The 27,069-nt window shown below is 41.2% G+C and overlaps 2 protein-coding genes across 10 annotated transcripts in view; one reads left to right on the forward strand and one right to left on the reverse strand.

Moving 5' to 3' along the window:
• The window catches only part of LOC139636313 (zinc finger protein Aiolos-like), a 55,628-nt gene that overhangs the window by 2,386 nt on the left and 26,173 nt on the right, over positions 1 to 27,069 (reverse strand). For 6 of the 9 annotated variants that reach the window (XM_071504265.1, XM_071504270.1, XM_071504269.1 and 3 more), the window contains 7 exons: positions 6,748 to 6,821; positions 5,836 to 5,904; positions 5,404 to 5,514; positions 2,923 to 3,336; positions 1,522 to 1,689; positions 1,008 to 1,124; positions 68 to 178 (listed from right to left, as the gene is read on the reverse strand). In XM_071504265.1, coding sequence (XP_071360366.1) covers positions 68 to 178; positions 1,008 to 1,124; positions 1,522 to 1,689; positions 2,923 to 3,336; positions 5,404 to 5,514; positions 5,836 to 5,904; positions 6,748 to 6,821 — 1,064 coding nt within the window. Of the gene's footprint in view, positions 1 to 67; positions 179 to 1,007; positions 1,125 to 1,521; positions 1,690 to 2,922; positions 3,337 to 5,403; positions 5,515 to 5,835; positions 5,905 to 6,158; positions 6,242 to 6,747; positions 6,822 to 7,577; positions 7,703 to 7,814; positions 8,720 to 27,069 lie in introns of those variants that run through there. The other 3 variants (XM_071504267.1, XM_071504268.1, XM_071504273.1) reach the window with 3 other exon arrangements.
• LOC139636321 (insulin-like growth factor-binding protein 4) lies at positions 8,769 to 26,041 on the forward strand. The gene is made up of 4 exons (XM_071504291.1): positions 8,769 to 9,700; positions 19,481 to 19,644; positions 20,660 to 20,785; positions 22,470 to 26,041. The coding sequence occupies exons 1-4, from the start codon at positions 9,343 to 9,345 to the stop codon at positions 22,605 to 22,607; spliced, it is 786 nt and encodes a 261-aa protein (XP_071360392.1). The 5' UTR covers positions 8,769 to 9,342; the 3' UTR covers positions 22,608 to 26,041.

The following is a 27,069-nucleotide window of genomic DNA, read 5'->3' on the forward strand; positions in this document are numbered from 1 at the left end:
ATCCACTCGAGGTCAGTGTCTCTGCTCAGCCCTTGTGTGTGTTTGATGTGAGATTAGCTGCTCTTACCTGTGAACTTCTGTGGCATTGAACTCTTCCGTTTGGCTACGTTGCTGGCGAGCCTGTCGAGCAGCAGAGCTCGCTCAGTGCCCATCTGAGTCCTGGATGTGTGGCTGTCCTCTACTCAACAGCAAGAGAGTGAGAGAATAAGTGCAAGAAGGAAACAACCGCCTCTTCTCAATCAAGCGGTATCATGAGTAAAGGAGTACACAGAGTGACAGCTGTCCACCAGCCTTTGAGGTTGTGATGTGAAGTAAAAAACTGTTGCAAAATACCCCAGCTGCTTGAAGCAGCGACACACTGAGAGGAACGAGATATTAATTTGAGATCAGAAGCTCCTTTGACCTCACTTCCTGGTGCTTTTTTACTTCACCAGTGTAGGAGAGGAGACCACAGGATGAGGATGTACTTCCTCACCACTACGGCACTATCAGGCATAAACTTACGACATTTGGTGACCACAGAAGCAGAGCATTGTCTGTGTCATGCAACCATGCAACTGCCCTGTCAATAAGTAAAGACACCTTTGGGGAGAGGTTATACATAGAGGGTGTACTTGTGTGTGTGTGCGTGTGTTGGGTGGCTAGGCTGAACCATTTGCCCTACATATTTGGCTTCCCCTTTACTGCTACAGACGTGAGATGTGGTCTTCACAGTGCTGTGACACCACAGCAGCCATAACCTATTTAGCTGTAATGATGGGGTAACAGCCATAAGCTCATTAATTTAATGAGGCTATAAAAACAGGATTTTGTTAGCAACAGCAGCTTTATTTTGTGCACCTGCTGCATACGCACAAATGTGTTTCTGTAGACTGTGTGGTTGTCTGATGACATTAACAACTATATCTGCATATGTGAACGGGGTCCTTGTTTTGAGGACGTGTTTGTCTTTTATGTATGTCAGAAAATGGCAGTGAGAGCAGGCTAAGTGTGCGATGGCTGCTCACCTCTCTCAGCGGGACCTTTGCTCTGAATGTACACATGGCACCTCTCTCTGTGCTCTTCAAGGGAGCTGCGCTGCTTGTAGCTGCGACTGCAGTGGTTGCACTTGAAGGGCTTCTCTACTGTGAGCAGGAGTTTCAGTTAATCAAGACGTGAAACATTGACAACATCTAAATGGTACAGCAAGTATTATTTCCTTAACTACGTGGTTTCATACAAAACTGATGATGTGCATATTGGGGACTGTGCAGCGTGTCTGCAGGTAAAACACGTGAACTGAAAGTGAGTGAGTAAGTTTCCAGAGGTGAATGAGTAAGATGTCATATGTAATGTGTGTAACCGTATGAAACTGCATGGCAGGGTGTTACTGGAAAAGCCATGCCAGATCAGCAGGCCTCCTGTGTTCAGATTCAAAAGGAGTGAGAAACAAACCAACGAGATGCTGTACACAGGTGCATACAGTATCAGCATATCAGCTTCACGTGTGAGTGAATGAGTGCGTATGTGGCTGGCTGGTACCAGAATGGGTGCGCAGGTGCCCGCTCAGAGCGTCACGTCGGCGGCAGGCGTAGCTGCACATGGGGCATTTGAAAGGCTTCTCCCCGGAGTGCAGTTTGATGTGGCGAAGCAGGTTTCCCTTCTGGGTGAAAGAGGCCCCACACTGAGTACAGTGGAATGGCCTCTCGCCTGAGAGAGAGGGAGAAAAAAAACACACCATGAAATCAGTCCTGCACATTTCACATTTTAACATGATATTTGTTTTTTAACTCAGAGACTATGTGACATAGTTTTGTATGACAGTTCAATCATTGTAAATTATGTGTAATGTAATTTCACTGTGTTTCACTGCATTTTGAGATAGCTCAGATAATGATATTTAAATAAACAGTTTGTTTAGCTTAACTTTAATCGCCAGTTCTTTTCTTGTTCTTGTTCCCAGTATCAAAGTGATTTGGAAAAAACATAGAATCATTCACCATCTTTGAAAAGGGAACAAGGCAACATCCACTTTAATTGTCAGAAACCTAGAAACAATGTTCTCACGACTCAAACCACACAAATACCAAGCATCTTGTGAAGTTAACTTCCCATGTTGAAAACATAGCCTCACAAGTTTCATATTCTACAATTCATCTCCACTCTTCAGTAAAATGAAGTTGCAATGAAAATGTATGTTTTACAACTAAATACAGAAAACCACAGCTTATCAACTTGAATTCAACAATGACCGGCCGGATGATCCTTTAAAGTCAGTGATGCACTCACGCTGCAGTGTAAATGATCATGGTTATTATAGTGAGTAATACAACCTGAATATCTTCATTTCTTAATGTTAGTCACACTGTGGCTTGATGGAAGGAATAAGAGAGAGCAACCATCATGTGTCAAAGGTCCCTCACTTTAAATGCAGAACTCGTGACCTTAATTCTTTGACACCTTTTGTATTGTAGCTTCATTTTCTGTTAATATGATGTGTGCAGACATAGCCTACAACAGAGAGTGTGTGCTTTATGTGCACGGGATGAACATCATTTTCCTCACTGTTAACCTGCTCTAAGCACTTGAATGTACCATATAAATAAGTGAGTTATGAATTGCATAATTCAGGTCAATATAATGACCACAAGTACAAGTACTATGATGTTTGTACATATCTGTTACTGCAATCAAATCACAAAGTTATTGCATGTGCTTTATATCTGAACAACAATAGAGGATATTTCACAACCTCTTGCCGTTGATGTAGCACTGGTTAGAACATGCGTCATGTATGATGCAGACTCGCCTGTTCTTAATCATAGTTACTCAATCAAACATCTTGACCCTCGAAGGCGCTATCTCCAAATGCTATCAACAGTATGATCATTGCACAACTGTTGTATTTGAGGTCAGGTGTTTGGGCTGTGTTCCTGTGTTTACCAGTGTGGCTGCGTTTGTGCACCAGCAGTACGTTGATGCTGACGCAGGACAGGCCACAGATGTCACAGCTGAGCTTGCCTGTCGCCTGGATGCGGGGCCCAATGCCTCCAGGCAAACACGTCCCCTCTGCAGTTGCTGCTGCTGCTGCTGTGTGGGCGTCTGGCAGCGCTGCACTGTCGTAACGCGAGTAGTCCACCAGCGACAGGTCCTGTGGCTCATTCAGGGTATCTCCCTCTTCATCCCCCTCCCCTTCCCTCTCCTCATCATCGTCTTCTTCTGTCCTCTCCTCATCAAATCCTTCCTCCATCCCGTCCTCACTGCCCCCCTCTGCTTCCTCTTTTGTAACAATTTCTTTTTCAGCCTTGAGATACTGCTCGTTATCTTCCATTTCCTCAGCCTCAGTTTTTATCACACCTAAGCAGGGAGGAAGCAAATGAGAAGCAGAGAATATATTTGATCTATACACACCTAAAGTGACTGAAACATGTTAGAAAAAGCAGTGATTTACAGACAAGACATATGGAGTGATATATAGTGCATATACAACAGTTGAACAGTTTTTTCCACTTTGTTTTTTTTTTTTTTTCTTGTCCGATTCAAGGGTTTAAGGACAGATGTGTCGTAAAGCTGTGCAGATTATTAAACCCCTTGAGGCAAATTTGTGTTTTGAGTTACATTAATAAATTTGACTTGAATTGATGCTGTTACTTCGAAATAAGGAGCTTAATAAACTCGACAAGAATCCTCTCCAACCAGAATGTGAAAGGGTGTCACATCTTCACTTCTACATTTATATTTATAGTTGATAGTTTGGTATTAGTACTAGTACATCTCCAAAGTGTGGGTAGCTTAATTTGGGCCAATGCATAGTGTCACAAAGACATTCAGAAGATGTGTGCTCGAGATAAGGGGAAGGCATTTCCTCTGAATACACAGAAACTAGAACCAGGGCAGGAGAGAGAGAGACAGCAGGCGTCTCAGGCAGACAACACCAATTCCTCATCTGCTTTTAAAAAGAGATTTCAGACTGATTGTTTATCGCTCCTCTCACAAAGGCTAATCTGCCATCAGCAGAGCACCAATTTTAGTTAATTTCTACTGCATGCAACTTTTTCTTGTTGTTTTTTTCTGAATCCATGAGACTGTGCCTACTCTAGGTTGAACTTCCACACCATCCAGGATCTGCCTAACTGTATATCTATTTCTCAACACCACATCTGTTGACATGCAGAGTCCCGAGATCTGGTTTGCAGGACCTCTCACCTAGCCTCTTGCTTAGTGTCAACCAACCCCCCAAGCATATTCAGTTCCATCCAGAAACCACACTGTGGTCTTGGCGGTGACTGATGATGAGCTGAAGAGCAGCGTCTTGTATTGTGGAGAGCGCTCAGAGGTGCTATGGAAACTTTGCACACGCAGAGCTCCGAGAGGCCCGATATAGAGTCCAGGGTCTCAGAGCAGTGAACCGCAGGGTGTGCATCAGAAGCAGAGCAGGGCTTTAGGAAGTGCACCCAGCAGGGCAGATGGGTGGCAGTCAGAAATAAATAGGAGAGCTTTCTGTAACACCATGTTTTTTTACATGACAAAGGCCACAAGGCTGACTGAAATAATTTCCTCTCTCAAGATACCATGGTTGGAACAAGGTGGTCACAGTTTAGAAATGTGCAACATCATCCTGCTTGATGTGAGGTTACATGGCAGAGTTTCTGTGAAGAACAGTCCATTTTATATCTCTCAGTGTTGATCTAGATATACGTTTATCATACAGTGCGTGACACTGCAGTGACAAGTAAAAACCCGCCTTGGCCATCCTGGCTACAGCCCGAACTCCACCAAAACAGGGAAGAAAGCAGATTGTATCAAACACTGAGAATTATTTGCAAATCACTGAATGAAACATTGTGATGACCAACAGAGCAAGAGACACACAAAAGGCACCTTCAACCATACCTCAGCATAACTAGATTCAACAACAGCACCCGAGACCCACAGTTTTCCATCTGATCAGCTGGATGACACACAAGTGGCCCTTACTTGAAGCTATTGCTCATCTAGTTAATAATATTTAATTGCTGTTGAATAGAAAAAACAAAACTCACTCTATGTTATTATCTAACTGAAGACAATAAAACCCTCCTCATGCTTGTTCCTATGGGTTGAAAACATTCTACCAGACTTCGGTATATGAAACCTTTGAAACCCTTCAGATAAACACAGAAATGCACAGTGTCCGCACTAAAAACTTAGTTCCTTCCTACTCAACATTTTTTCCAACAGCAGTGTTTGCTGTAGTGAATCTCAGGGTCTTCTGCAGCATCCTTCACACTTTTTCCTAATGTCTATGGACAAAAACAATATTGTACCGTGCTAAAGCGCTATGTTTGGGCAAGATGGCTAAAATGTAAGGCGTAATGGAAAGATGTCAGTGCATGTGTGTGTGTATGTGTGTGTGTGTGTGTGTGTGTGCGTGGGTACACGTACGTGGATCTGTCACATCTTCAGCACTCTGTATTCCATTCTCACTGATTGAGCTATCCTCCCTCTCTTCTTCCTCCTCCTGTGACTTCACATCTGCAACATCACTGCAAACATCTGAAAAATGACACATTGTGCATGTGTAAATACTCTTTGTATCATCAAGAGAACTTCAAACCAGCACACAACAGTTCTCTGTTTGAATACTGGAGTATTAAAATAATTTCTACAGTCAATGAATGCGCAGGGACACTGTTACTGAGACAATTACAATGTCTATGTCTAGCCTGTTATCAACTATAGCCTCCACATGCACGCCTTCAGCTTTCAATACTCTACAGTCATGTGCGCTCAGGCAGGATGGTGGCAGCTGTGGAGAAATGTGTGCAGCCGGATCACGTACACTCTCACACTATAGAGAAGGAATCAGATACTCACCCATCCCGTCTCCCTCTGGGGAGGTAAATTCAGGATGTTTGTCTGTGCTCATGATGAAAAAAAAAAGTTCTGTGGACAAAAATTAAAACATTTGATAACCAGGTGACGATACATTCCTTCTTATGGCCTTTTTCAAAACCATAATGTGTTTATAAAGACAACACTGAGCATTTTAACACAATAAAAAGGCGGGTTTCTTGTGTACATCATGATGTGACATTTTGTTTGATACACTGAGACTAATATAACTTTTCTATTGTTCTTGTCACTATTAAAAGCCTCCCCTACTATTTCTACAAAGCCTGTGAAGAAATAGAACTAACACATGCATCTCACTGTTCTTGTTGGCTGGATAGCATAAAAAGAAGTTTACAAAAAAAGTGGGTAAAAGCCCACGGTTGACTGCTCGACCCTGTCACTACATTTAGCCTTATGAGAAAGAGATGATGTTCACTGCACATGTATTTCCTGCCAGGTCTCTACATAGGAGCGAGTGTGAAAGCTTTCCACGCCAACAGCCAGACAAACTCCAATACTTGAAGCCACAGTTTGAAAATGAATTAAGGAGTAAAATATATAATTGTGCACTTTTTAAAAGCTGGTTTAGAGGTTCTGTATCAGTTTTTATTGATCTGATCAAACTTTACCACAGAATGAACACGTCTAAAATTTGTATTGTAAGTGTAACTGTAATAAAAAGTAAAAACTGTAAAGTTAGAAAAGTGTTCATCATTCAGAGAGCTGTGACTACTTTTATTTTACACTCTGATGAAAAAAAAGAACAATAACAAACTTTCTCACACGGTCAAAATCAAATTGAGAAGCGAACGGCTACACATTAGCTCAGGTACTTTTTTGGTTTTAGTTTTGCTGGATTAACAGTAAGTTTGAATAGTGATGAAATGATCGTACCTGCTTGTTGCTCAGCACCCGGAGGAGAACAGCTCTCGCAGTAGGAGATTCCACACTCCGCCACTGGACTTTCTCTGAATATGGAATAAATGCAACGTCACTACAGTGAATTTTGGAGATCCCTTAAAGGAACAGGAACTCATTTTCAAGGTTGAGCAACAAAGACCAAAGAATGTTCACACAGCAGAGCCGTAACATCGGTGATCTGGATTACTCCTTTCCATTTTTATGATCACAGTGTGAACCCGTCTTTACTAAACCTAAACATGTAAAGTCTGTCCCAGTTTAGGAGTGAAACAAAGAACTCATTATGGTTATGATGGTTTTACATCAGCTAAGGCAGCTTACATGCTTCCTGACTTGTCTCCATTTAAGGAGCTATTACTCCATCTTGTGGCCAAACTACACAGCTACTCTTCAATAACAACAACAGTCAAAAATCCCTACACACTTGTACCACAGCTCTTTAACACAATTATTTATTTGGATGGGTTCTTGATAATATCTAGCTCTTCTTCCTGTTGAGTGTCGCTGCACTTAGTATACGTCACTTTGGATTAAAGCATCTGCCAAATATAATGCAATGATAGTACAAAATGTGTTTTTCTCCAACTACACTCACATCTTAAATGTAAGGGATTAATTTTTAAGGGTTATATAATTAATCAACCTGGGAACTTGTGACAACAAAAATGGCAAGAAGAAAGCTATGACGGATGATGGAGGACCCCCCCCCCCCACACACACACACACACACACACACACACACACACACACACAAACAGTCGAACACCTCATAAATGACACATAATGAAACTGCTGGTCCTTACGTGAGTGGCTCCTCTGTCAAACAACAGCTTTTTGTGGCCGTCATTTAAGCGATTGACTTGAAACTAACCAGATGTGGTTTTTATTTGAACTTAAGTGAAGCCTTGCTGTTGTTCGCTGGACAAGCCTGGATGGACAAGATTGGTAAACAGTCACAGCCATGAGTAACTCTAGACATCTCTAATTGTTTGCATGAATCTGGGTGCCGTGTAACTAACAACACTCACTGTAGCACCCACCTGAGTGGTGCACAGCCTTGTAAGGCTTGGCTGCTGCCCATGGCCCGCCTATGGCAACCAGCCACCAAACTGAAGAAAAAAAAGCTAAAAGAAAGAACACTCACAAAGGCATCACAATACATGCTGGGTTTCCATGGCAAAATGGAGGCAAAGGGGGAAAAAAAAGAGATGTCGACCAATAAAAGCCATGATTCAAAACCTTAAAGGCTGAGTGGAGGGCATATCTGCACACGCAGCAAAGAAGAGAAAAGCAACACACAGATTTACAGACTCCTTCATGATCAGAAAAACACACATGCAGAAGAGACTGTCTCAGCTTGCAGTGTTGTTAAAACTTAACCTGCAATTCTACTGGTGGGAGGCTTTTTTAGGACCCCTGGGGGCAGGGCGGCAGTGGGGAGGGGGGGTTAGACTGTCCATTTGCCTTTTATAGCTGCCCACTCCAGTTAGTAGCAAGAGAGAGAAAAAGAGAAAAAGAGATCTGGGGGCTGATATAATGGGGGTGGGGAGTGGGGGGTGGGGGTGTCATGTAAGCTGGGCATTTGGGGTTGATTAAAGTTTTTGCTTTGCCAAAATCTTTTATCAACTAATCTCACAATATGCAAATCAACACATGAGTGCTAGTCACAAGAAATAAGTCGGACATGGCTGAAGAGAATAATAATGATTGGGTGGGGGAGAAAATTAAATGTATTCTGTGTGTGAGCAAGTGAGAGGGCAATTCAGCTGTTTCTTCTCCCGGTGCACTCAGGATTGAGAAAGGACAAGTAAGGGAGAGTGTGTATAAGCTTGTGTGTCTGAGTAGGAGAGAGATAGAGAGAGAAAGAGGGAGACAGAGGGAGAGAGCTTTAGCCCGGCTTTCCTCTGCTGTGCCTTTCAGCTCCTCTCTCACTGTAGAAAGAGGCGTGTCTATGGACCAGTATAAAGTCCAAGGAGAGCCACTCGTGTTGAGCCATTCTCAGGAGCGAGTCCTTTGCACTGCACACAAGCAAGAGGAGGAACCTGCAGCTGTTACTTAAAACACAGCCTTTTGATGACCTGCTTTGTGTTTGGACACTTGTAGACCAGATTTTTTGGTGTTTCAGCAGAGGGTGGGCGAGCCTCTGGACTCAAACTCGAAGAGAGAGAGAGAGAGAGAGAGAGAGAGAGAGCAAGACTCACCTGAGCACAGTGGATATCCTTTCTGCAACTGTTCATTCCAACATAACAAAAACTAGTTCTTATCACCACAACATTCGCCAGGCGAGCAGATCAAGAGCAGGCTCCAATTTCTGCGCTGTGAAATTGAGTCAGAGGAACGGAGAGGCAATACAGCAGAGGCATTGTGTCTCTGCAATTGAAACACTAACCAGCTGAAAATATCAAAGACCATCCTGGACAAAGAGTTCTTCTCAAAGCTCCCTTGTTTGTCTAAAATCTGCTGTTGAAGTATAAAGTGATCAAAAGCTGCACAACACACAGAGAGGACAGGGAGGCAAAGGGGACCATACACGAGGGAGAAGGATTGTGTGCAGGTGCTGGGGCTGCCATGGTGCGTGGAGGTGGCGTGGCAGTAGCTCCATCCTGCAGGGGCCTGTGGGTGTTTGGCGTCCTGTCGCTGGTGGCAATGTGTGTGTCAGACCAGGCCATTCGCTGCCCGGTGTGCTCCGAAGAGAGGCTGGCCAGCTGCCGTCTGCCGGAGGGCTGTGAGGAGACGGTGCGGGAGCCTGGCTGTGGCTGCTGCCCCACCTGTGCCCTGCCTAAAGGGGCGCACTGTGGCGTCTATTCACCTCGATGTGGCACAGGCCTCCGCTGCTACCCACCGCGTGGTGTGGAGAGGCCACTGCACTCGCTGATGCATGGCCAGGGGGTGTGCACTGATGAGCGGGAGGTAGATGACAACTCAGGTGAGTCAACTGAGGTGGGTCAGAGTGTGTGTGTGTGTGTGTGTGTGTGTGTGTGTGTGTGTGTGTGGACTGATCACCGGGCTCTTCTTCCTTCTTTTAGTTATTGTCAGTTACAAAGAGGCACAAAGCACTGAAGCATTTACATAACATTTGATATCTCTGTACATGTCTATGTCAAGATGCTCTCATTGTATGAACAGAGCTGATCAGGTCTGTCCGAGCTGACCTGGACTGGCGTCTCTCTGTCCCTCTTGCTCTGTGGACCCACGGCCGGGCAGACCAGAATATTTTCTGTCTCCGCTGCCTGGGCCTTACCTGAGCTGGGCAGGGTCAGAGTTGGGGGTGTGACAATGTGCTGCTTGTTTACCCTAATCTCAGCTAAGCTCTGAACCAGAGCATGCACACACACCAGCTCCTCACGCATGGCCTGATGGGAGAGTGCACACAGTCCCTCCGCTGTCTTGTGGCCGGTCGTTGTGAAAGGGGCCCTGCTGTAAGACGCAGAGCAGGCTTCACAGAGGCGAGTGGAGGTGGTGTGGTGATAGATGGGGTGGGCGTGTGTGCATGTGAGTGTGTGTGTGTGTGTCTGCACTCTGTATATCTGTGTGGCGTGCAAGTTAGACCATACCTGAGGGCACATGCAGATAGTGACACAAAAAAATTCACTTTCCCAGCATTCCTTGAATTATCTCATCGTGCCAATGTTAAACTGAGATCCTGCAGGTAGTGGTGTAGTGAAGGCACTGAAATGCATTGTGGTGGTGTTAGGAACGAGTGTGTGTGTGCGTGTGTGTGTGTGTGTGTGTGTGTGTGTGTGTGTGTTTGTAATGGGAGGAGGTAATAAAAGCTGCTGTATGAAATGACTGTAATGGAGTGTGGCCAGTCCAGAGCTATTAGAGCTCTCTGCAATCAGTAATTCACTTGGTGCTCTTTCATGGACGCCCCATCCCTCCTCCTACTGCTGCTGCTGCTGCAGATGTCTAACTCTTCTTCTGCTGTCAGCGTCTCTATCACACTTTTTTGGGCCAGATTCTTATTCTCCTCTCTGTTGCTGCATTCCTCTTGCAAAGAAGAAAGTCTGTTTCCACTTTCACACTGTGGGACGTCTAATACTGGATGTCTTATCTGCATATCCAGTTCCAGTTCACTGCTTTGACGTTAACATCTCTACAGATGAAACACTCTCTGCTGTTTGTCTTCCTCTGCTTTCCACAAAGGGAGTGGTGTTGATTTCCATTATGCCATATGAGACAATTGTTATAATATGTCACAGACAGGTGGTTCTTTCATTTGTTCCAGATTATTTACTAACTGGCCCAGCATTGCTCCCACTGAACCCTGGCTCCTAGACATTTACTGGTAATGGCAGTAGGCTATCAGCTAGCGTCAGAACACCAAAGATTTGTATCAACTTAGCCAACATAAAACTCCCAGGATGCTCATCTTCATTGCAGCATCTGTTTCCCCTGGCCCTGGGTGCACCCCCACCCTCCCCTCCCAACTCTGACAAGCCTTCGAGTGAATCGCCCACCGCGTCCAGCTCCTTCATGAGGATGAGCTCATCGGCACTTTTGCTGCCAGACCTGAAATGAGAGCCTTCTGCTCTCTGTACAGGGCCAGCATAGGTTAGGCCGGCACATAGCGTGACTAAATGGAATCAGAGCGACGAGGAAAGCTGTTTAGAGCATGATAAAAATGGAGGGCTGCCTCATCTTGGCCCACCTCTGTCCATCCACACCAATTTCTCTCGCAGAATGTTCTCCCTGAACATTATTTCTGTTTGTGACGCCGCATTGTCCGATCAGCTGGCCTGGAACTGGGTTATAGTGCACTTGGGGAGTCTCAGGTCCTTTCTCCAGGGCGGGGCAGCAGTACATTTTGGAAAGTTCATAAGTTTTGTTTTCGGTGTTCTGTAATCTGAGTGCTGAGTTCTGTCTCCACACTCCTCCTCACCCCTGGAGTCTGTCATAACAAAGCAGGGAAGCTCTACCAAATAAATCTCACTGTAAATCAATTCTTCTGGGCAGCAGCTCAAATCCGCTGTATAAGAATGTTCAATGTAAACCATGGCAGTAGAGAGACAATCAAAAAGGCACACGGGAGAGGCGAGGAGCAACTCCAGTCACAAGCAGGAGATTTCCTTTGTGGCGCATTCACCGTACTTATGCATTATTAAACAAGGGGGTGCATCTCCTGAATACATGACTGACACTGCCCCACTCCTAGCAACAGTGAACATGCTAGATAAAAATAGAAGAGAGTTTTTACAAACCAAGAGAATTCATAATGAAAAGGACCATGGGGTAGAGACAGATTTGGACAGCCCTCTGAAGGGAATTTAGGTGTTTAGTTACAGCCCCACATCCAGATGCTACTAGAAAACACATGTGCCACACGTTTGTGCTGCCTCATGATTGTCACTTTATGTTATCTAACTACCAATGAAAAGGTAATGCAATATAACAAGAGTTAAAAGCCATTGGTCCATTTTCTTTGTGTCAAAACATTGAATTTCTCTCAAAATGAATGATTATTTATACTGAATTTCCATAGCAACAACAAGCACTACCCAGCATCTTATGTCAAGGTCCTAGACAGCTTTAGTGCTTCTTAATATCCCATTCTTAGAAACCCTCTCTATCCTAATACTTAGAATAAATCATCATGCGAGTGTTGGCATCTGTTCCCACATTCCAGCCGAGTCTGCCCCGGTGTCGTATTCAAAAGCTTCCCCCTGACAGTGAAATGGATATTATTTACAAACTGATACAGATGTCAGATATGAAAAGTCTTACACCTACAGGCACTGAAGACGCTGCATGAATGAAGCTATCAGTGGAGTGAGGCTCTGTCCAGCTATGCCCAATTTGCTGTGACGCACACAGGTCTTTATGAATGAGGCATGCTAACCTAGATTTTCCTCTCTCCTATGAGCAAGCACTTCTCAGCACATTTTAGGAGTTGTGAACTAGTTAAAGATGTGATTGCATTTTGGGGATTTGTTTCAAATGTCTTTGAGCAGATGTCCTCTAATGTTGTGTATTTGCTTTCTTTGGTTTGTGCGGCACATTTGTACAGCTGGGGCTCTTGTGCAGGAGTAAATGTGATTAGCTAATTGCTGTCCTCTGTGAGACAGGGACCCCCTTCTAGTGTTGGAGCTGAGAGATACACAAACAATCCAACATTGTCCTGGCCATGAAACACATTTAATCTGGGGAGGACAGTGAATCCTCAAGGACTGGGATTTCACATTTAAGCCTCGTATTTCTATAATAAAAACACTGCAGCAATTTATTTCTCAGTTTCTGTACAACAATAGTGACTTCATAAAAAGTGCATTTTCTGAGCAGCGATCATTGATTTTTTGCCTTCCATTAAGATGAAATATTGTATTAGTTCTAACTAATATTCTTGGTCGTAAGTTGCTTTGCTGGCTATTAGAAATGCTGTAGTATTCATTTCCTCTCTTTATTTATCATTGGGTCAGGGGTGGGCTGCAGGTATCCCTCTATTCTCAGATGTATATATCACATGCACCAATAGTGCATCAACAGATAGGATCATTGACAGAATATACTCACAAAGAAAATACATTTTTAAAACAAGCAGTGATGGAATTATATTCCTGAGGTTAATAATGACTACAATACCTCAGTTCAGTTTAGGAGAAGTGACATAAATTCAGGAGTCTCTGAACATGATTTTATCCAGATGAAAAATTGGATTGAATCTCAGAGGAAGTTCCCAAACCATGTTTTATTTTCACCACAGGACAATGTTTTGAACCATACCAGGATAAATGATGATGTTTATCCTGATGATGATCCATCTGGAAGATGCTCCATCTTTACTCATATTTTTGTCCCTGATCCACATGTGTGTGTGTGTGTGTGTGTGTGTGTGTGTGTGCAAGTATGTGTGTGTGTGTGTGTGCAAGTATGTGTGTGTGTGTGTGTGTGTGTGTTATATTTGGCTTATGAGAGTTTCAGGCCTTTGGCTGATTTATTACACAACTTTTCAAAGCATTGAGCCAAAGCAAGCAAATTGTTTTCTTCACTGAAAATTAACATAATGCAAGAAAGCTGCCATGGTGATGAGTGATGATGATTTTCTAACCAGGCTTCACCTTCTGTGAACTTTGCTCTATACTGTCATTATTGCAGCAACATATGCTTCTAAATATAATCTTTAACATCTGTGTGATAAAAAATACAAAGTAAAATTTTTTATTTTTTTATTTTTTTCATGTATGGCTGAACAATTGATTGAAATATCACTGATTAGGATATTGGCCAAGTGCAATATGTAATTATTTTTAATTAAATGTAAAATGTGTCCAGGGGTGGACAGTAACAAAGTACATTTATGTGAGTACTGTGTTTTTTTGGAAACTTGTGACTTTTACTCAACTACACTCAAAAGACAAATGTTGTGCTTTTGACTCCATTTCTGTGAAGTACTCGTTACTTTGAAGCAGAACTTTTAGTCAGAGGAATGAGTTTCATTTATTTTCAAAAATGAGCTAGGCCATATGCTGTCTAGGCCTTATTCAGATAATAGAAAAAATAAGAAATCGTGTTTTCTGTGTTTACCATGACCAAACTTCATCACTGCCTACAAAAATTTGCTGTCCAAATTGAGAAAGGATGTGGCGATATGTAAAGTTAGTTTAATTCCAGATAACCTTTTAAACTGACAGCTTGTAGAAGTTGCTATTTTTATGCTGTGGTTGGTCAAATGACTTACGGCCAATTTCTACTGGCTTTGTATCATATTCTACAAGCTTTTTACTCTACAAATTCTACAGTTATTCAGTAGGGTTGTTTCAGAGTCATTAGGTTCTCTAAATGTGGAACAATACAACATGTGAACATAAAAAAATTTAGTTGTGATACTTAAGTATTTTTAAAAGCAAGTACTCCAGTACTTTAACTTAAGTAAAAATATGACTGAACAACTTAATATTTGACCAGGAGTATCTATGCCTTGACTCAAGTAAGGGAGTTGTGCACTTTGTCCACCTCTGAATGTGTCACAACACACCATAAATGAAACACTGTGGTGCTACAGAGATGCCTTGGCCTACAAGTAATATTCTCAACACGTAAGGAAACATGCTTGTTTGTTACAAGATCTTTGTTACAAATCTTAATTTCATATATTTTTCAGTGAAAAAAAAGACCATTCCCACATTCCCACCATATCACAATTGCAGTATCTACCAAAATAATCGCAACATGATTTTTTTTTGCTTATCGCTCAGCCCTATTTTCAGGTTTCAAGGGTAAATCAACAGTAAATTAAACAGGACAGTAAACTGCTGCTGCTCTTTGGATCCATACTCACAAACAAGTTGTATTTCTGGATATAGTGCAGCAGGTTGTTTCTTGTCTTTTGTGATTTGCGATCATCGTACTGAACCAGTGTTACTTTATGTCCATCCCATAAGAAGAATGCAAAAAGAGGAGGTGCTCACAAAGAGAACGACATACAACCTTCTATCTTTTATTTGACAAAATGACACTGAAAAGTTTCCAAAAATTTCATTTCACTTACTACACCACATGCCTGTAGCCTTGTGCTCTGTTCTGTTCAGTGCTCTGCCACTGCACTCGACATCGACTGATGATAAACTGATTCAAAGAAATCTTCTGCCTGGGAACAGCTGGTCTGATAAACAGTAGTATCCAGTGTTGATTGGCAAGTTATTTGGTAGTGAGTCTAGTTTACATGACAAAACACTGCAAAACATTTTGAAGACAGAGTAGCCTCCCTTCAGTACATTTTCCAAAAGATTCATGACTTCTGAATGCAGAAGACAAATAGTTTATATAACATTAATAAGGTTAAAATAAACTTAAAATCACAGGTATTTCATTTCTATTTTCTTTCATATTTTGTATTTGGGGTTTTAGTTATTGTTGGGGCTTGTACAAACAAGCATCTTCCCTTGTGTCTGGAGAATATGATTTGTAGGCAAGGGAATCTCTGGAGCACCACAACAACTACGCTGCTTACAATGCACAACACGTGGATATTACACTTGGCCATACTGCGATTTAGAATATATTTCGTTTATTTGTGCAGCCCTAATTGGAGAGAAAGTAATTAGGAAAAATACTCCTCATTCAGGGTATTTGACAACTTCTGACTGTCGAGGGAGGAGAAGACATTGGTAATTGCTAGGCTATAGAGACTAGCAGATCTGATTAGCATGTAAATGAGAGAAACAACAGCAACCAGAAATGAGACAAACGCTTACTGCAGCACAACAATAAAAGCCCTGTTAAGAAATGAAGGGTTTATGTCCACTGAAATGCTAGAGGGCTTTTAATTTGAAATGATTACAGGAAGTGTTGAGTTTGTATTAATACGGAATGTAGTAACTTTAATACTACAAATGGGAGCAACTCGAAACAAGACTTCGTACATAAATACTGGTGTTTAACTGGTGATCATGTTATCTAGTGATATTTGTTTACATATTCCACTTCCTGTGCTTGCAGATCGCAGATTTGTCATTTTCACCATAGCAGGCCCACCTGTGTCTGTGAAGTGTGGCGAGATATTTAAGACCTCACTGAAATAAAACTAATAATCACCAGTTAATGTAAAATACAAATCCATGTCAATATCAGCCTGCAGACAATAATACTAAACTTAATGGCCAAAAAATAAATAAATTAAGGCCCGTGACAGGTTTCCAACTGCTCTGCTACAGCAACATAATTATTAAGCAGAACCCTCCTCGATATGCCAGTGATTTTCTCCTGTAACACTCCTGCTCTACCCCGGTAGGGCCAATTGTATATCAAACAGAGGGAATTAAAAACAAAGACCTGCCTGTTACCTGATGCGGTTGAGGTAAATAAAGGGTCTGATCACTTTTTGAGGAAATACAGAGGTTGAAAACTGTTGTGAGAGACAAAATAAGAGAGATAATCTGCTGCTTCTGACTTTCTCTCTAAGTGATCATTTTATAAATAGAGACTTTGTCTTTAACGTATGTGTTTTGTATGTATCAGACGATGTTGTTATAAAATCAGGATTTTAGCAGGAGCTTGGAAATGGCCATGGAAGTTAACATGTAATCTTAACGGGCCACATTTCAGTCACCATTTCATACGTTTAGTTGTCTGATAAAAGGACCAGAAAAAAAAATAATGAGAGCAGCTTTATTGTGAATTCAGTTTTTTAACAAATTGGGACTAAACTATGAACTTAGTGAGAAATATTATAGTAGACAAATAAACCGATCAGTGCTCTTGTGAATGTTGCGCGATTTCTTCGGCCAATACAGATATAATCCCCTATCTAGGATAAGGCTGATACATCATTAAGGCTATTAGGAAGAAGCTCCGCAGCTCTTCTTAGTGTTTTCAAACTTATCTATTTACCTCACTTTATGAGTGCCCTGCAATTATCTACAGCATCTCTGTATCAAACAAATGCAGTGATTATTTTTAAGACAGTGCATCTCATGTTTTTGTACAGATGTTTGACATAGTGGAATTTCTTTTGGCTTCAATCTGAGATCTACGCTAGTAGAAGTATAAACCGTAGGAAAGTACTCTGCTAATCTCACTGAGCATAACTAAATATTTATTTGAAGAGGATATTTGTCTTTGGGGTTTACAAGCTCAGCCTTAAAGCCCTGAACAGTGCAATCTGAAATCCCATGAGCCCTTGACAAACCTCTGTTTTGGGGACTGTGGAGAGAAGGTAAATATACTGTATAAACAGAGGGTGTGGCGCGGACTTGCCATAGTGTTGATTAAATAATGTAAATGCAATGAACTTGTGTAAAATGACTTTTCCCATGACAGAAAATATGTTCATCAGGAAAGACAGGGCCTGCCGATCAGAACGCTTTCACTCAATCCATAGTGAATGATGCTTTAACGTCTAGTGGCTAGACAAATGCATTTCAAGTGCTGTGGCTGATATGTGACAACAAATATTTAAGTAAAGACCAAATTGAGCAAGACATGCAGTTCATTGTGTAACAGGTCTGGAATTTGTCAGCAAAGTGCAAACAAAATGGAGCCAATCAGATGTTGTACTGTCTTCACACTTCAATGCTATTAAAAAATGGTTTTAAGGATTTAATTTGATGATTAATTTAACCCGCTGGTAAACAGATTGAAGGTAATTGTCTTTGAATATGCACCCTGTCGACAAAAGACAAAAGACAAAAGACAGGTAAAAGCTGCTCCTGATTCTGAGTATGATTATGTGTTTACCACAGGCTTTTCTTTATCTTTGCTCTGCACCTGTGACTGGCACTGGCGGTGTGTCAGTGCCAGAGCTGATAATGCACTGTTGGAATTAAATTTTAAAAGCCAAGTGCTGCTGATCCAAATCAAATGAAACCACACAGAGAAGTGGCGACTTCCTCCATGGAAAACAGCAGTGGTAGCAAACAGGACATGCCACCCCTGACCCACTTCTAAATCACTTTGGCTCACCCTGCGAAAGAGTGTGGAATTGTAAAAGTGTGAACTGGCAAAAGATGGGAAAGAACAACTTGGAACGAAGGAAACAGCTGAAACCCTGTTGGCTCTTGTGGAAGAAAGTGCTGATGAGCAAAGCTTAACAGCAACAAAACTAAAAATATAAACAGCCAAGAGACACTTCCCCCCCACACTAGCAAAGTCAAGTAAGATGACTGTCCACAAAGATTAGAGAAAGTCACCTTCTGACCCCTGTCATTGAGCCATTAAAAATTCTAATCGTCACCAGAAAATAGATCAGGATCCAAACCTGAATGCAGCAGGAGCTACAGCAGTGCTGCAAAGAAAACCTTGTTTGGATGCGTGCAAGTATGGGTTCATGCATTGTGGACCTGAGAAGAAGCTTTACATTGCACAACAGCACAGGGGCTACTGACCCACCTTCATTGTTTCTTTGCCAACAGCAATTAACTGGATGCTTGGCAGTGACCTTAGATATAAAGCAGAGCTCAGATCTGGTTCAGGCAACAGTTTAAAGTGCTTCTATTCCAGCACCGATCTGTAAAAATGCCACAGGTTATGAGCAGAAAACACAAAACGCTGCCAAGTCTGATAACCCACAGGTGAAAAGCAATATGCATGTGCTACCTAAAGACACACACAAACCTCCATTCCTCATTTTACCCATCTTGTGCCCCTCAAGAATTAACCAGCACACGCGCACACACACACACACACACACACACACACACACACACACAGTTGTGCCCACTCGTGACAGTGCAAATACCCTCTAACAACCTCCATCTGGCACAGGCTGAGGTTGTTGTGGAAGGGTGGAGAGTGAAGAGGGAGGGGGGGCATTTCCTGAGGAAGCAGCTGGCTGCCTTCAGGGCCATGGAACTGCAGGATTATAGGGATGCAAAGGTGAATGTGGCACAGACCACAATGTACAGAGGGTGGCAGAGCAGGGGTGGTATCATTTTTAAAAAGCCTCAGAGCTTGTGGCATGGCTGTGGTGCAGTAGTTGAAGAGTACCAGGGTGAGAGCTGAGGTACAGATTACCCCCCAGAGTGGGAACACAGCTCTGTGTCCTTGAGGTTAACCTGGCCTCTTTTTTAGCCTACATTTCACCACGTTCAGCTGTATGGGACGTTATGTAGAAGGACAAGGTGGATTAGCAGAACAACTCCTGCTCTGTATCTGACACTGCATTGACAAGCATGCAAAAAAAGCCTTAAATGTTTTCTGTGAAACACTTCTGACAATGTATTGTTCACCTTGTGGTTGAATTTGTGCAACTTAAGCATTATTCCTTGCCCTTTAGCGATGGACAGGCAGGATGAGATCATCCCTGAGCACCCAAACAACAGCAATATCCGGTGCAGTCCACAAGACAAACGCTGCATACAGAAGACTCTGGCCCGACACCCTCCCAAATCCACAAATCAGAGAAGCAACACGGCCAGGGAGGAGACCAAGGCGGCGCTGGTGAGAGAAACAATCTTCTGACGTCTTATCAGTTCCACAGAAAACAACAAACCCGGGCAAACCCCTCTGCAGTGCATGCCCCAGCCACAGCAGGTGTTTTACATTAGGGCTTTATAGTTCCAAAGCCACAAGCGTAACAGTCAGGTTATAAATTGTACAAATTAGTTATTTACACACTGTAACATTTAGCTGCGGTCTTGTGAAATAATGTACAGGTGGACATTGACATCAACATGCAATTTGCCATTTTAACATTGGCAGCGGCACGGTCATAACATCCCATTAATCAGTAACAGGCTGGTTTTACCGCATTTTAGTACATTTATCTAACAAAGCAATGTTTTACACAGCAATGCCAGTGTCTCATGCTTAGTTTTATTTTGGCTGCCCACCCAGGTAGGGTTGTCATTTCTGGATCTTTCTGTTTATATCTTTTTAATGTTTTAAAGTCTGTATGGGGACTGCAGCTGGACCAGCTGTGCTAAATCTGCCAGAATGACATATTCACATGCAATCATTAGCTGGCTTGTAAAGTCAATGCAACCAACTAAAGCAGTACAAGGTTAATGATCAAATTACAACTTGAAAGATTTAAAGAATTAAAAGATTTCAATAAATAAATCACAAAGGCAAATTAGAGTTGGGATTTTTCCCATGAGGGTGAATTTAATAACATGTTATATATATATATATATATATATATATATAAAGTTTGAAAACAACAAGCTTCCAGATAATGAGCACTGGAGGCAACATGCTCAGCAGGCGAAATAGAATTTGTGATTTATAAGCTTTTACCATAAATCCAAAAACATTTCCTGTTTTCCCAGTTTGCTGATGATTAACTGTAACGATCTAACAAATTTTTCACTGTCCATTCATTGTCCATTTTTAAAACTAGAGACAATAACTTAATAATTTTTTATACACAGCAGTTTTTTTAATGCCACTGCAAATGCAGATGTGCATCTACACCTGGAACTTTGCTGATGGGTATAAATGGTTTCTCCTACAGGCTCCATGTCGTGCTGAGCTACAAAGAGCACTGGACAGATTGGCATCAAATACTCGCACACATGATGATCTCTTCACAATCCCAATACCCAACTGTGACAAGAACGGAGATTTCCACGCTAAACAGGTCTGTGATCTCAAGCACATACTCATTATGAGCTTCACTGAATTACTGAACAGACCACTAGTTGGCCATGTGCACTGGTGAACTGTGAATCTCTATTATTAAGCCAGTACAAATAAAAATGCATCACTGTACTTCAAACAGTTCCTTTCAAACTACATCAGCAATCTGTGGGCCAAAACACAACACATGCCTGCAGCCGATGAAATATTGTCTTACTAGTTCAAGATCAACACAGAAGTGTCTCCAAGCACACTGTCGTGCTAATGCCAAGGCCTTATTTTTCTAAGCTCACATGAAAAGTGATTTAGTCTCAGAAATCAAGAGTTGAACTATGTGTGTAAAGTGGTTTCCCCTAAACTGCTGAACAATAATCACTTTATTGCTGTGATGGATGCAATTAGCTTTTGGATGCAGTTACTTTTTCTGTTATTCTGACTTTGCAAGATTGGGCAACTATGCAGATAAGAGTGAGAGAATCAGAGAACATAAAAACACAGATAAGAGTGCCCTGAGCTGTATATGCAATCAAAGCAGCAGACGCAGGGTTAGTGATAAAAGGAAAAGCTCTGCTAAGGCCCCCAGTCATCAAGAGTCTGAGTTATGTTGATTGTGTAACATGGTTAAAGTATCTCTGCCTGCTCAGATTCACAGGCATCTGTTTACTGTTTAACTAAAACTGCACTGTGATAAAACTTATTGGGAAGTAAAGCACAGGTCATGAGGGACAAATGGGAGTCATTTCATGTCGAGGTTGCTCTGAAACTGTAAACTGGTCTTGGAGGCTTTTTAAAACTGTAAATCACTACAGAAAAAGTACAAAATCCTGTAATAAATTTTGTATTACAGTAATTTAAAGTTAGTAGGACTTTGATGATGAACCTCAGAGGGTTTGGATCAAATAATTAAATTACTTTAAATACTTCTCCCAGTTTGTTTAAAGCAACTTTAAGTGCCAGCTGGGTGTAAGTTACCTTAATGTATGACTGTTTTTCTCGTAAATGTGCTGTAGCTTAAATATTTTTATACCTAACAAACTCCAGTAATTTGGCCATTCATGCAGAACAAAGCTGCAAAATAGTGAAAATGTCTTGAAAAGCTTTAAACGCCAAGTCTGATGTAGAGTTATGGCCCTGCCAACAGAGCATTGACTGCTCTTTCAAGATAATCAAACTGGCCTGTAACCTCTGACCTAGTGCTCAGTTTCTGTAAACCTGCATTCATTGATTTCTGAGAGCATAATACCACCTTATAAAACACAGTGAACATGTTAGCAAACATTTGCTTATTTACACATCCTGCAAATACGGAGCAACTCTCCCTCAGGGAAATGTCTGGCTCTTTGCTGTCACTGCTAAATGCTCAACAGCTAGCTGTTAGCTTTGTCAGTGTGGGTCTGGTCATGTAGAGTGGATTTTTAGAGGATTTTTTTGTTGGAAACAGCTGCTGAAAGCACACTCATGAGAAAAGTAAAGGTGAACCACAGCAGTAAAGCTGCAGTCAAACAGAAAAACTGATTTAAAAACACTATAAAGCTCTGTAAAGCTGGGAGGAACTGCTGAACTCTTTTCAAACTACATCCATTCCTTTGATGTATTGTACAAAAATGTTTAGCAACACCTATAGTTGCACCCGTAGTTAAAAGTGTTATTGGACAAGAATATTTAATTGATCTTCATGCCCACAGTGTCATCCTGCACGTGACGGCCAGCGGGGAAAGTGCTGGTGCGTGGATCAGAAGACAGGCACGAGGCTGCCAGGGCCGTTGGAGCAGCGAGGGGATCTGGACTGCCACCTGTTAATGACTGCCACCCTGAGGGATTGAGGAGTGGGGAGTGGCAGTGGGGGTGCAGGACCAGCTGAAATCCACTGGTGCTTATTAGTAGAACTACATGAGGAAAGGACTTCACCCTAAAGTCTCACTACACCTGAGGCCAACGGTACTTGACCTTGTGCAACAAAAAGGAAATCATTTAATTGAGTTCTTTTGCTATTTTGTTTCTGTGTGTGACAGTTTGTGATCTTTTGAGCACTTGTTGTGTATTGTTTCTACTACATGAACCTAAGACCGATAGTCTTTAGACACATGCGCTTTAAAGTAACAGGTGGCAGAAAAAAACCTTCCACAGATACGAGTTGTAGTTGTGATCTTTGTTAGAGAGCAAAATGTGTTATTTTCTCTAGTCTAACTTCAGTGTAGTGTTCTTGAAAAGGGACAAGAAAATGCATCGAGCCCACCAGATAGTCAGTTTTATTCTTTCTGGAGCACTAGATCAGTTGGAAGCACTGCATCAGGACAATCCAGAAAGATTCTCAGTTAAAAGGATTGTGTACTATTTTCTCATACAATATGTGTAAGTGGTTGTAATGTGTGGCTCTTATTTTACTGCCCTATATGTCGTAAACCCCACCCATCCAGTAAGTAGATAAAAACAATCCGTAAAATGTCTAGTTCAGTGACAACACAAGAGTAGCAATAATAGATGGGATAAGAATAACAGATGAAAACAGGGGAAACAAAACAATGCAACAGACCCCTGCCTTGAGTCATCAAATGATAAGCCATAGCTTTTCACAACAAGGAGACCAAAGTTAAACGTGGTATTTGTTTGAAAAACTGTATCTCTGAAAGCCCAGAATAGATTTGCTTCATCACCCCATGGTTCACCCAGCATCCTCCTCTCTCTGCCGATGAGCCCTCCTGCACTGTGGTCCAGAAGGACTGGCAGTGAAGCCGGGCTGGAAACTCTGTACACTGCTGATAGGATAATCTTATTTTTCCAGCTGGTGCTAAGTTGCCAGTGTGAATCTCGTGTGTATATGAATATGTTTCAACATAGAGCATTTCTCTCCAAACAGACTGCTAGGCAGATCTTTGGTGGTGCTATATACTGATTGTGCCAAAATATATATTAAAAAAAAATGGTTCTGCACTTTTCGGGCATTGCTTAGGATTGGAAGAAGAAGACTGAGATTTTCTGGAAGTGGCGCAATTAGCATCGGCAAGTCTGAGGATCACCTCTGCACTAGCTATTGACAAAGGTTTTCCATGTGTGTTTTCATATTATTGTAAAAATATGAAACTATCATCCCATATTAGCTTTGCACTATAACCACAGCTGACTGGCGTTATGATTCATTGGCCAGTGTGATTGCGGGTGTGATCTGTCTTATATATACAAGCAAGAGTGTCACAACTTTTAATGATCATGGTAGCAATGCAGCTTCTCGCTAACATGAAGCTTTGACTGGAGAACTCTGGTGTAGCATAATGATCATGTGGAAATTTCCTCTGTTAATCGACACTGGTAGTTATGAGTTTTCATATCATCTGTAGGGTGTCACACTAATAATTAAAGGAGTGTATTACTAGTGCAAGTGACATATCTACTCCTCAAACATTTTATACATCATAGACAAAGCTGGTAATATTCTTATAGCAATTTGATTGTACTGGTGGAATGAATTATTATTTCTTCAGGGCAGAGTAGCAGGTTTAAGCTAATGCTGGTGGTGTTTGTCATCACTGGATATGGACAGCCTGCTCTATCTGTTCCATTGGACACTTTTGTTTTACTGAAGATTCATCTTGTGTGGATGGATGGTCATTATTGGTGTTGGTGTCAATCAACAGAGCAAGTCAGGTCATTCTCTCACAGAACAGCATTAATGTCAACCTAACAAACCATTAGTGCATAGATTACAACGTAGTGATGTCACATATGTTGAAAAGAGAACACAGCCACTGTCATACAGTGGTTTTTTGGCTCTTTTTGTTTTGTCTCCACACTCTGATGTTACCTCAATATCAGTTAAGCTTTAAATAGTAACTCACAGCACACTGAAGTGAGGTGAATTCAGCTCCACAGAGAAATAAGAAAAGTGCCATGAAAACTATTATTATTATTGTTATTATTATTATTATTATTATTATGCATTTTTTACACATTTTTCCATATTGAATTTGGTCTAATCTTTTTTTCTTTAAAGTCTATTTTTTTTTCTTTAAAGTCATCTAATCTAAAGTGCAGTAGTAAATACATATATAAACACAATCAGATACAGAAAAGTGCAAGGTATTAAAACAAAACCTGCTTGAGTGAAAGGTAGTTGCTCACACCCAGTAATCCCAACCCAACAGCAGATATGGGCCAAAATCTCCAAAATACATCTGACAAATGTTGACCATTATCATCAGACTGAGGGTTTCTGTGACATTTCTCAGTGTGTCCTGAAGGCACTTGAGGATGTGATGGTGAAATTTAAAAGAATCAAAACAATCACATTAAAAATGGAAGGGTGTATTTTTAGTGCACTTTGTCTTCTATGATTTTGCTACAAAACTGAAATCTGAATTAATAATTAGAATAAAAAAACATTTTCCACAGATTCACAGCCTGTAATGTTTAATCATAATATACAATTCAAACAAAAATCAAAGGTAACTTCTTTTCTTGGCCTAGTTACTCTGTTGTATATATAATATCACTCCACACTTTTGGTCCTCAGTTACTAATAAGACTAAAGAAATTGACTCACTGAAGCCATGGTCAGTTTATATGCTGAAAACAGAGTACTGTCACCTGATGACCAGTGTCACTAAAGAAATGTATCCAAAGGTAGTGCACTAAAATACAGATAGATAGAAGGAAGATGGTCTGAGTGGAGAATCAGTGCTACAGCTTGAAAATATCAAAAACCAAATATTCTAAAAATCGTTCCAAAGACCACAAAGTATCTGGAGACATCAATAACTCATTCAGTGAACTGCATGCACACAAAAAAAGTTCCAGCACAATCCTATCTTATCATTCATCGACTAATGAAGTGTTACTAAACACATTCAAGCACATTTCTCTGTTAAATAGTCTTAATCTTTGAGAGACATGGTTTTGGCTTTGATTTTGTAAAGGCCCTCTAACTACATAAACTGTGTATTTAAGCTATAGTACATTGCTTGATCTCTAACTTGCTGAACTGAACTGTAATAGACCGTTCCTGTTTGCCTTTGATATTATCCGTTAATGTGTAGAAGATATGAAGTAATGTTTGCATGCATCCAAATAGACTGGGATTGGGAACAGTTGAGGTCTTGTGTATCATGTCCAGGACAGGACTCTTATATTCAAACACTGAAGTGATCAAAGGACTGAAATAATAGAGTTTCAACCGATGAAATTATCAGTTGCATTGTAAATGTTTACCTGATGAAAATGTACACATTGTAATACATCAATTAAAACACTTTAGAAACAACAATGTTATTGCTGTTATTATTATTAGCAGGAGTATTATTAATGACAATAGTTTTAGATTATATTAACTTGTTATAGATATGTCAGTATCAGTATATACTGTATCTTGGCCACTATGTTACAAGAAGCTGCTGCATGGAAATGACAAAAATATGTTTTGAAATATATTTTGACTGAATTTTAGTGTGTTGACATAAATAATGGTTTGAAATAGATTCCTTGTGTTTTGCATCACTTAAGGGGTACAAAAACACTAATAAATGAAAAATGAAAATTTGTCTCTGGTGACAGACTATTTTAAATCGTTTTTAAAAATCTATTTACTATCCATTATCCTGTGCTTATGCAGGTTTTCTCCGGGCTCTCCGGCTTTATCCTACAATCCAAAGACATACAGGTTACATTAATTATATGTCAGCCCTGTCCTGGATGGATGAATGAATGAATGAATACTATCCATAATACATGTTCGCCTACATCAAATGCTACTTCTATCAAACTCTATTAGTTCGGTTCATTAGTTATTATAGTCCTTATAGAGTTTTAGGGTGCTTTCACACCTGTGCTTTTTAGTCCAGTTGAATCAAACCCTGGTTCGTCTTCCCCCCTTGGTGCAATTTGTTTGGACAGGTGTGAAAACAGTAATCGCACTTGGATGTGGACCAAAACAATTGCACTGAGACCCTTTCAAGGAGGTGGTCTCGAGTGTGAAGGATCTTCTTCCTGTGTTTTTACTTGCCTGCTCCCACCAGACAATCTGACCAATACGCAGAGTGAATGTTCTCATGTGATCTGTAGTGATACGTTTTGGCTCACACTCTGTGTGAAAGCAAACCAAAACAAGGGAAAAATGCTACAAGTGTACAAACTTAACAACTGAATTGGACCAGAGCAAACAAACTTCAGGTGTGAAAGGCTACATTTTTCAGTATTTGAGTTTTATTTATATGATCTCTACTTTTATTTTTCGATGCATTTGGGTTTATGTTTTTAGTTGTTACTGATGCTATTTTAGTGTTCTCAAACCTTTAG

This window comes from Trachinotus anak, unplaced genomic scaffold, assembly GCF_046630095.1.
Source record: "Trachinotus anak isolate AG129_WGS33_773 ecotype Australia unplaced genomic scaffold, CSIRO_AGI_Tana_v1 ptg000019l, whole genome shotgun sequence".
NCBI lineage: Eukaryota > Metazoa > Chordata > Actinopteri > Carangiformes > Carangidae > Trachinotus > Trachinotus anak.

Excerpts from the sequence above, each read along its gene's own strand:
- LOC139636321 (XM_071504291.1), top strand. The coding sequence starts at position 9,343 with ATGGTGCGTGGAGGTGGCGTGGCAGTAGCTCCATCCTGCAGGGGCCTG. Across the intron at positions 19,645-20,659 it reads AGGAGACCAAGGCGGCGCTG|GCTCCATGTCGTGCTGAGCT; the intron begins GTGAGAGAAACA and ends TTTCTCCTACAG. Across the intron at positions 20,786-22,469 it reads GAGATTTCCACGCTAAACAG|TGTCATCCTGCACGTGACGG; the intron begins GTCTGTGATCTC and ends TCATGCCCACAG.